Below are 10,238 nucleotides of genomic sequence, written 5' to 3'. Positions count from 1 at the left end.
GAATAAACTTGAGGGGTTTTCTAACATTTGCAGCTGAGAGTTTAATGCAGCCTCAGGGAAACGTGCAGCCTTTTTGCTATGGAAAATGGGGGGAAAGAAACATCAAAACTCTAGCTGTGATATGCAGCTGAGCAGCCCGTTCTGAGAACGTCCACTCGTTCTGCAGCTGGCTGGAACAGACGGGGTGTATCACTCTGGAAACGTGTTTCAAGCAGAACCTGGCCCCGTGCCGCAGCACTTCAGCTCTGCTCCCGGGCAGATTAATGCCTCTGCGCAGCTTGCCAAATCTCTGTATCTCCAAGAGTTAGTATCTCAGGAAACAAGTTTAGACAAACTCTCCTGAAGATAAAAAAGTGCCTTTGAGACCCCTGTAATGTAAATATCCTGAGGTGTGTGTGCTGCTAGGGTCTGTTTAACTCTGCGTGATCCCACAATAAGCAAGATCAAATTCCATTTTAAAAAAAAATTAGCAAAATCACTTTTAGAAAACACCATAAACTTTAACAGGAAACGTTGGGGATTTTTCATTCAGTCTTCTTTCACTCAGTCTTTATAACTTCTTTGGAAGGTTGCTGGTGAAATACGGTTTGCTGGTTTTTCAGGTGCCCTGTGTGTTATTCTAGACTGTTATCAGATGAACACTTATAAAAACCAGGTAGCAGATATAAAGCTGTTTCTTTCCTGTAGAATACTTACCACTGGGAAAAATAAAAATAAATCAAGCAGCCAATACAGATTATATCCTATAACATAATTCAGAAAACCATAGTGGTGGGGATTCTGGGGCTTTTCCAGTTTTCTGTTAACCATCAACTCAGATCCTAAGGGTGTGTCCCTGTGATCAACAGCTGGTAAATGCAGAGTGCAGCGTTTGCCGACCTGAGGCTTGTCCCTGCCTTCATCTTTGCTGTTTTTTCTTTCATATTAAACAACTACTTCTAAATAGTTCCTAATATTTTACTCGAAATTGTCAGTAGTACTTTCAAACCAAAAGAGAATCCAACGAAAGGTGCCTCAGTGAAGCACTGGGAAGTTTGGAGGTAGTCGGTCGTGGATCATTTATTTGCAGCTTGCTTCAGTTGCTGTGCTTCACAGGGGTTTTCCTAAAAAGAAAAAAACTTCACTTTTGAGAGGTCACTCATGAACATTGGCTCTTCTGGTGAGAGAGAAACGGTAAATAAGTCTGTACCTCCACACGGAGAGCAGACTGCTGGCGAATGCTGGTGTGCATTCAGAATTCACTCACTCGCGCTGTTCATTCATGTACATGTTGTTGTTTTATTACAGGTTGCAGACATCTATATCAAAATCTAAATGCATTATATCATTTTCTAATAGACTATGTAAGGCAAAACTTGCTTTGGTGAAAAACTGTACAATTTGGTATTTACATTAGTAACAGTTTAGAAATCAAAAGTATTTTGATGAATCTAATTTCAGATCTGAATTTTAACAAGTATGTGAAAATCATCTGTCTTTAGCTCAATTCTAGAACTAGGTATAATTCCACATACAGTCATATTCTTCTTTTCAATTATTTCTGCATTTTAGCTATGTTCTAGCTGTCATTTTAAAAGAAAAACCAGTTACATTTCTCTAAATTCACGAGGTTTGGAATGCTTCCAGATTCATAACGTCTTATGACTTTAAAGGAACATCCCACACGGGTGCTGTCTCTGTATGGGTAGAGATTTGTGTTCCTCTCTGCATTCTTCATTTAGCTCTTTTCTGCAGCTGGAACATGAACTTCAATCTACAAAATTTTCTCCTCATAGTCTATACAAAAAAAAGCTATTTCAAGCTTATGCCTTTATTCTGTTCTCACCATCTTCACTCTTAAGATTTCCTACCCAATGTTCATCCTCTGCACAGTTCCCAGCACTGTGCTGGTGCCACATGAGCTCCCTGGTTTGTCACGCTTCCCCAGCGCTTTCCTGGAAGACATTCCCTGACATGTCTGTGCTGTGCAAACTCTTTTATTACTTCTGTTACGGGATTAATGGAGCTGACACACTTTAGCCTCTCCTTTTGGGAGGACAGAGAGTTCCTTTCAAGAAGCAGCTTGTTTTTCATCTGGGTCTTTGCTGATAAAACCATCACTCAGACATGACACACCTATAGAAAACACTTTTTTTCTGAACCAAACTCTAAAATTATAGTCTCTGAGTAATTTTATATTAAACATTTCACCAGAAATCCTTCATTGCCCTACAAATATAGGACAAAATCAAGCTAAAAAAACCTAAAATTCAAATTAGACTATAAAACCAAGAATTCTAGCCTTTTGAAGTCTCTGCAGCCTCTAATTTCTTTAGCAGGGTTTATGAATTCATTCAATTCTTGGCACTTTTAACCTCTTAAAGACTTTTAAACTGTTAACCTTTTAAACAATTTTTTTTGTAAACATGCATTTAAATCAGTCTTTGAAAAGAAAACTTACTGGTCAAAATACACATTTGCAAAGTGTACGTGTAACTTCTAGTTTGCATTCTTGGAGCACGAGAATTTCTTGTCAGACTCACATTTGCAGCTATAGAACACAAGAGACCTGCACCAGTAATCTCATACTCTGGCTGGTTTTGTCACAAGAACTTGCTCTCAGGGGATGGGATTTGCTAAGATTTAAAAACAGACCTGGAGTTGTTGGTTCTTTTACCTGGGAGGCATTCCAAGTCTAACTGTTGTAGGGAATAAATTTGGTACAAAGCATTTATTAGAAAGTGTGTCAGCACTCAGGAACAGCCTGTACTGAAGCAGTTAATGCACAGGAGCTTTCTCCTCACTCTTCCAAAAGCGGGCAGCATATAAAAGACGAGCTTCTGAAGAACCCTTTGCATCTTGGGCATGCCAGGACTTTTCAGGCCACTACTCCCTTTCAATTCTGCCCTTGTTTCCACCAGAGCACCTTAGTCCCCCTGTTCTTCCCATCTTGTCCTCTTCTCTGTCTCTCTTTGCTGATTCTTACTTTCCGTGACTGTTTTTCTTTCCTGTCATAGTTTTTCCCTGTCAGAGTGAAGCCACTGCCTAATGCTTCCATGCTGGATTTCCAGAGGTTAGGCTGTGATTGTCTGTGTCAGTACTTGACAGCTGACGTTGACAGCTCGCCTGAGTCACTGCTGAACCCAAAGCCAGCACCAGCGCCTCTTGAATTGAAGAGGGTTGCTCAACCTTGATCAAGGAGGTCCACAGCTTTGGGATGCTCCCTGCTATGCAAACACTCGATTCATCTGTCACAAACATCTAGTTATGAACAAGGGTGAAATACTTACTCCCTCCCAAGTCCAAGGAGAGCAATGCTGAAGGATTTGATGATGTCTCCCTGAAACACAGGCTGCAAGATGATCCGCTCTGCGGGAGTGCAGTACGGGGGTACTTTTACTCTAGGCATCCTGTCGTTTCCATTTCCCCCTCAGGTGCCTTTGGTGACAGCGGGAGGTGTGAATGTGATAGCCATGATTTTCGTTTAGCACAAACCCTGAAAAGTTTCCTTGGCAGTAAGCTTGCAGAGGGATGCTGGGAAATGAAATTGCTGATTTCTGGGGGCCTGAACTAAAAGTGATCACATTTAGAATTTCAGCTAGGATATTATCCTTTCAATGGCATGAGAATGAAGGTGGCTGAAATTGGTGCTGAAGGTTTGTTACCTCTGTATGAACTGGGAAAGCGAGTGAAGAAATCTCACCAGTGTTTCTCACTCCTGTTTGTTTCTGTAGGAGTTACCTTCAAGCCATTTAAGCTACCTTGTACCCTAACAAAACATCTCCCAGCTCTTGCTTCTTACCAGAATCACGTAACCTCTCACTGCTTCTGCTCTTCGGAGTGCACAGTCACTGGAGTCAGAAATGAGTCGCTCTTGTATTCCCCACTCGGGGGGTTGAGGATGCTCTTGCCTCCATATTCAAAGCTCCTGCCAGCAAGAGGAGCTGGAAGCAATGAGAGATGGAGCTCAAGCCACCTCCCCAGACACTGTCAGCATTAACCTCTCGGGGAGGCTCCCTATTTCCTGCCCGATTGAAGCCAGACTTCAGTAACAATATCCCAAGAAATGAAAAGAAGTTAAGATTTCAAGAAGATCATCTTTATTATAGTAGATACAGCAATTCAGTACATGAAAGAACTAGAAATAATTGAAAAGCTAACCCAATTTGCAAATTAATCACCACTAAATGGATGAATCTACCTAAACTTTGTGTGGCCAAGAATTTTCTGTGCTTTAAGATAGTAACTTCCATCAGTTTAGAGTGATTCCTCTCTGTTCCAATTCCTGTGTGTTGTCTGCATTTTCTCACTTTGAAGATGACGTTTGGAGGACTCTCAGCACTATTTTCCATCTGCCAGCTTGTCTCTTTTGTCTACAATAACATGGAGAGAAAGAACAGTGATTACTTAAGCGTAACACACATGAGACCCCTCTGCGATGGGTGCTGAGCTTATTTTATCTCTCGTCTCTCGTTCCCTTCTCTCGGAAGTTTTCTTCTTCATAGCATTGATTTGAATCATACATCACTTTTACAATACAGCTGACCTTTAAAAGCTCAAGGCAAGTTTTACTTGCATGTTCATACAGTTCTCCTGAGCTGGCCAAGCTTAAATTTCTTGTATTCTTTCATCTGGGGGAATGATTAAGCATTTTGTGCTTTACTTAGCCTTTACTGTAGCATAGTCTGAGATTTTTTTCTAATGTCTAACATCTTTTAATGACTGAAATGTCTTAAATTCTAGCCAGAGTTACTTATTTGTTGCTTATTAGTAACACAAATTGGTGCAGCAGCCCAGTCTCTAGAAGGGACACAACTCCCATAATGTGTGTATATTTCCTTTTAGAAAATAAAACTTCTTTGATTCCCAAAGGGTTCCTGAAAGAGAAGGAATTCTTACCGGCAGTTCCAGAAAGGGAGCCGAACATCCTGTAGAACAAAGAGACAACAGTTGAAAGGAGAGGTAACACATCAAATGCTGCGTGAGATGAGGATGTATGAAAGGAAATTCTCTATCAATCAGGTGCATTTTGTATATAGTCAAGGAAGAGATGGTCATCTCCTTGCTCTCCCCCTCAGCTCAGGAGAGGGAATTGTTGTAGGAAATATATTTTTAAACAACTGCAGCGGGAAAGGCAATTATGGAAAAAGAAGGAACGGAGCAAATCAAAACCTTTCAACTCCTACCTCATTTTTTTATTCCAGGCTATGAGATGTTTTCCTCCTTGAGGCTCTATGTGGAATGCTCCCATCTGGGAGGTCCACTTAATGCCTCTCTGAAAACAGCTACAGCTAGCTCGTCTGCCCTCACTTCTCTGCACAATATTTTCTTCTACACTGATTCCTATGAGGCAAGACCTATTTAGCTGGTAACAGGAAGTTTATGGGATGTCAAGCAGCTAATAATTAATTATCACTTTAACTGCTCGTTGCATTTAATCTCTTGTACTGCTTGTCAGTTTGCCTTTTTGTTTAGAAACTCTTTGAGTTACTCACTTAATATAAATGGGAATTTTGTCATTTCTAGCTCCGCTCTGGTCCAGAAAAATTAATTTGTTAAAGATCTTAGAACCCCTGGGGTATTTGAAGTTGTATTTACTGTGGTGCTGTGGCAAATGAGCCCTGTGGCATGGTCAGACTGTCTAAGGCTCAGCAAAAAGGTTTTCTGCAGTGAGTGAAGTTGCTTACTGGGACTCCTGGCCTTCCAGGAGCTGTCGGTAAGTGGTGATCTCTTGCTCCAGTTGAGTCTTGATATCCATGAGGGTCTTGTATTCGCTGTTCTGGCGCTCCGTATCAGCTCGGATGTCGGCCAGCTGCGCCTCGATGCTGTTGATCACGTCCTGGATCTTCTCCAGCTGGGAACTGTAACGCTGTTCCGTGTCTGCCAGGGTGCCCTCCAGTGCGGCTCTCTGAGAGTAGAGCAGGGGAAACCACAGAAAGGTCGCTGCCAGATGCAGGAATCCTTAGAGGGAGGGGAACACATACCCATTTCACTGCAAATTTTAACGTACCATGTTGAGCTGGGACTGAAGTTCTATTTCCAGCGCTTGGAAGGTGTGTCTCAGGTCACTGATTTCAGACTTGCTGCTCTGCAGTTGCTCAGTATTGACGGCTACTTCACGGTTCAGCTCTTCGGTCTGAAACAGGGAAAACTTTACGTGAGAAATGTGGGACCTCTAAATGGAGGTCATAAGGCTTTCACAGCACTTTTCTGTGTGGTTTAAAAATTGTTTTGTTTCTTTCATGGATTTTTTTGTTTGTTTGTTCATATTTGTATACTATGGAGTTTTTTCTACCTTGCTGTGGAACCAGGCCTCAGCATCCTTCCTGTTCTTCTCAGCCATGTGTTCATACTGGTCTCTCATATCAGCCAGGATCTTGGTCAGGTCAATGCCTGGAGCAGAGTCCAGTTCAACACTGACTTGGCCAGCTACTTGCCCTCCCAGGGCACTAATTTCCTATGGCAGAGGAAGACAAAAGAGGGTACAATGATAAACTGCAAACATTACAAACCTTCTGTTCTTTCTTCCAGGGCTAAGGTCTGACTGACTCCCCTTAAATACTTGCAGGGAGTGTCTTTAATTTCCCAGTCTACACAGAAATCTTCTTCACCAGTGGAGAGCTCAGGGCAATCCCGAGGGACTCCACGTTCCCACACGCTGTTTTTCGAAGGTCACTTTCAAACATGTTTCTTGGGTTTGTTTTACCTCCTCATGATTTTTCTTCAGGTAGGCCAGCTCCTCCTTTAAGCTTTCCATCTGCAGCTCCAGGTCCGTTCTAGCCAGCGTGAGCTCGTCCAGGACCCTGCGCAGGCCATTGATGTCGGCCTCCACGCTCATGCGAAGAGCTTGCTCTGTTTCAAACCTTAAGAAGACAAACCAAAACTATTCAGTATAGCTGGTTAAGCCAGCCCACCATGCAACACATTACATGCTATAGAAGTATATGGTTTTATAGGATTTATGATGTAGCAAATGTCCAGCATTAAACTTTTCTCCACGTATTTTACATGATATCAAATTTTCAGTGGTGCAGAAGGTGCTTTCAGCAAATACATAAGGGGCTGAACTGCAATGACAGGATCAAACTCATGTTCATACACAGATTTTATAGGCATTCCTTTCTTTTTTCACAACCACTGCCCTTTGGCTCAACAAGGATTTTTGCCTGCTCAAGAGATCTTTTTCCTTTCAGGAGTTACTCACTTGGTTTTGAAGTCATCAGCAGCCAGCCTGGCATTGTCAATCTGCAAGACAATCTTCGAGTTGTTGATAGTGGCATCAAGGATCTACAAACAATGAGAGTTCATTGCTGAGGCTGAAACAGCCATGCTATCTTCTTTCCTGATCTGACGATGAAAAGAGTTGAGATTCTATTTCATCTGTAGCTACGCCAAATAAAAGTGTATTTTATTGGGTCTCAGCAGGAAAGTATCAATGATCTATATCAAATAGGTCGCATAGATTCATCACAGTGCTTTTGCCATGATTGTCAGTTATGGATGGGTGCTCTTCTCGTGTCTGGCCTATGAAGGAGCTTTTGGGTAGAAGACCCACTGAGAGAAAACCCTGTGCTGTCTTGGAGGGAGAGGACTTTGGTGATGCGTTGGTAAGTGGTGCTTTAGGACTGAGGCAAGAAACCTCTTTCCTGGAGAGATGCAAAGGGAGCAAAGTCTGCAGACCCCTCTTGGCAGAGTTTGTTCTCGTTACACATTTTCTTAACAGTGGGTACAAGGGCTGGATGATTTTAAAATAAATGATGTGTTTGTTTCATAAACAATATGGGTTTATATTGCATTCGTGTAGTCCTTTAACACATTTTTATTTCCAGGATAGTGTTTATTGATTCTCCTCACGCCTTATGAAAGCCCCTAAAGGAAATTTTGTTTATTTAGAAGTAATGCCTGTTAATTTTTACCTAGAATTTTTACCTTTTACTGGAGCTCAGTTTTTGAAATCAATAGAGAATGTGAATGGATTGAAGAAAGGGCAAAGCAAACTGCGTGGGAGCGGTCACGAACTCCAAGCTGAACTGTGAAAATGAAACCCCAAGTTTTCGTTCATTTATTTACATAGTTTAATCAGCTGCTACTTATGTTATCTGGGGTGTGTATCATCTCAAAGTAATCTGTTATCAGGCACCCATGGGCTGTTGGGCCAAATCCTGCATTTATATATGGGATTGATTACTTCATGTCTGCTACTTCCTTTTTCCATAAGCCAAATGTTTCAGCACTCTTATTTCAGTTCCAATCTTAAGTAAGTGAAATGTGAAAGAAAAATAAATGTATGGTGATGAAATCTTGAGTTGCTATCTTCATATTTACAAAATTGTACTTAACCAATTTTTATTTTTACTGTTAAAGCTGCGTGTATGTGCCTCTGAAGTTTTTCAAGCTATATGGCAGGTAACAGATTACAGAGATAGGCACGCTGCTGTTGTCATTTGGCTCTCTTTTTAAAAATCAGTATATATATGGTCATATATATATACTGACTGGTCTATATGTATATATGACCAGTATGTGCATGTATATATATATAAAAAATATGTGTGTGTGTGTGTGTATATATATGCTTTGTTAAAAGCGAACAGTATCAGAGAATTAAGTACTGAGGCATCTCAGACTGTTTTGTACATTCTCTTAGCTAACATTTAAAAAAGAACATAATTCCATACTGATAATTTTCTCTATCTGCCCCGCCCAATCGTTACGTATTCATCTGATCTTCCTCTCCTTTTCATAAACTGCAATGCCTTCTGGGTATTTTCCTAGTGAAGTTTGTCTCTTTGGGTTTTTACGCTTCCTCCTTAAGTGCAAATCTGAGATGATTTTTAATAAATATTAACACCTACCTTATCTCGAAGGTCTTCAATAGTCTTGTAATAAGGACTGTAGTCCCGAGCCGGGCCTGGTCCTTGTTTTTGGTACCAGTCTCGGATTTTCTTTTCAAGATCAGAGTTTGCCTCTTCCAGTGCACGCACTTTCTCCAGGTAAGAGGCGAGGCGTTCGTTCAGGCTTTGCATAGTTGCCTTTTCATTTCCTGAGAGGAGGCCATCACCACTACCCAAACCACCTCCATAACCACCGCCAAAGCTGCTGACAAAACTACTTCCATATCCACCACCCAGGCCGCTTCCCAGGCCAGAAGAGACAAATCTAGCAGAAGAGACTGACACACCCCTGCCACCAGATCCCCCATGGATGCTTGGAGCCCTAAAGTAACCCCCACCGAAACGGAGGGAGGAGGCACCAGGTCCCCCTGCCACAGAAGAGGTAGTTTGCCTGAAGCTATAACTGGCCATGGTAAGAAATGCCAAGGACCTAACCCAAGCTGCAGCTCCCAGAGTCTGTGATCCTGAGGCAGGAGTGTGTGCTCCGTTCCCCCACCCCACCTCTTTTATGCCCGTGACAATGGGAGTTGTCTGCAGAATGTGTTATCTGAGACCCATGGAATTTATCAGCCTTAAGCCTTCTGCCAACGCGGCAATTCCTCTTATTGGTCAGTTGCTGTGAAGCGGGCTGTGTTTCCCTCCCAAATACCTTCACACACAAGAGCTGATTGCCTCCCCCTGACCATTGCCTCTTGAAGCAAAAGGTGGGATTCAGAGGAGGCGGCACCCTGACGAGGGGAGCATTCATAAATCAAGTTACAGTTTACCTGTATGGAAACAAAGGGCTGGGAGCGTGCGGCCCTGCCGCAGCCAACACTGCGTCCATAGCGAAGTCACATGACTTTCTTCATGTAATCTCAGGAAAGAATTTTAATACAGAGTGATTAACTTAGTAATAGATTAGACTGATAACAGAGCTTAAAAGGATCCCAAATGGTGAACAGTGTGTGTGGACCTTAACAAAACAAACACCCCTCTGTTTTCCTTATTTCCCACGAGAAAAATTCTTCTTTCATCAGTATCACTTTCACTGTTTCTTTCTTTGCTCTCAGTTCCTTTTGGGCTGACAGCAGAAGAGGGGGTCTGACAGAGAACATGCCTTGTCTGAAAGAGTCGGGTTTTCTAAAGAAACCAGAAACCTTTTCAAGGAGCAGTAGCTGCATTTGTAGCAGAGATAAGCATTAAACTTCCCTGAGTGCCTGGGGAATGAGCAACAACAGAAACAAGTGCCTGACTATCCATTTAGTCCTTTGGGTGCTGCTGAAAGAGGGAAGTAAAAGAAAGAAACCATCGCGTAGTCTTCTGGTCTTTGAGATCCATGAAAATGTTATTTCTAAAATGTTTTAGGTCCTCTGTTATCCAAGA

At 42.1% G+C, this 10,238-nt stretch overlaps 1 protein-coding gene and 1 long non-coding RNA gene across 2 annotated transcripts in view; one reads left to right on the top strand and one right to left on the bottom strand.

Annotated features, from left to right (window-relative positions):
- Positions 1–10,238, top strand: part of LOC128919104 (uncharacterized) — a 164,968-nt gene that overhangs the window by 57,254 nt on the left and 97,476 nt on the right. The gene's annotated exons all lie outside the window — the stretch shown is intronic.
- LOC128919090 (keratin, type I cytoskeletal 19) lies at positions 4,225–9,284 on the bottom strand. Its single transcript, XM_054224071.1, has 8 exons — positions 8,835–9,284; positions 7,184–7,266; positions 6,686–6,842; positions 6,275–6,436; positions 5,990–6,115; positions 5,667–5,887; positions 4,879–4,907; positions 4,225–4,352 (listed from the first exon to the last, which is right to left on the bottom strand). The coding sequence occupies exons 1-8, from the start codon at positions 9,282–9,284 to the stop codon at positions 4,321–4,323; spliced, it is 1,260 nt and encodes a 419-aa protein (XP_054080046.1). The 3' UTR covers positions 4,225–4,320.

The sequence above is a fragment of the Rissa tridactyla genome, chromosome 19 (genome assembly GCF_028500815.1).
Source record: "Rissa tridactyla isolate bRisTri1 chromosome 19, bRisTri1.patW.cur.20221130, whole genome shotgun sequence".
Classification (NCBI taxonomy): Eukaryota; Metazoa; Chordata; class Aves; order Charadriiformes; family Laridae; genus Rissa; species Rissa tridactyla.
Note: the sequence above shows the minus strand (reverse complement) of the source record. Positions and strands in the feature narration are given on the sequence as shown.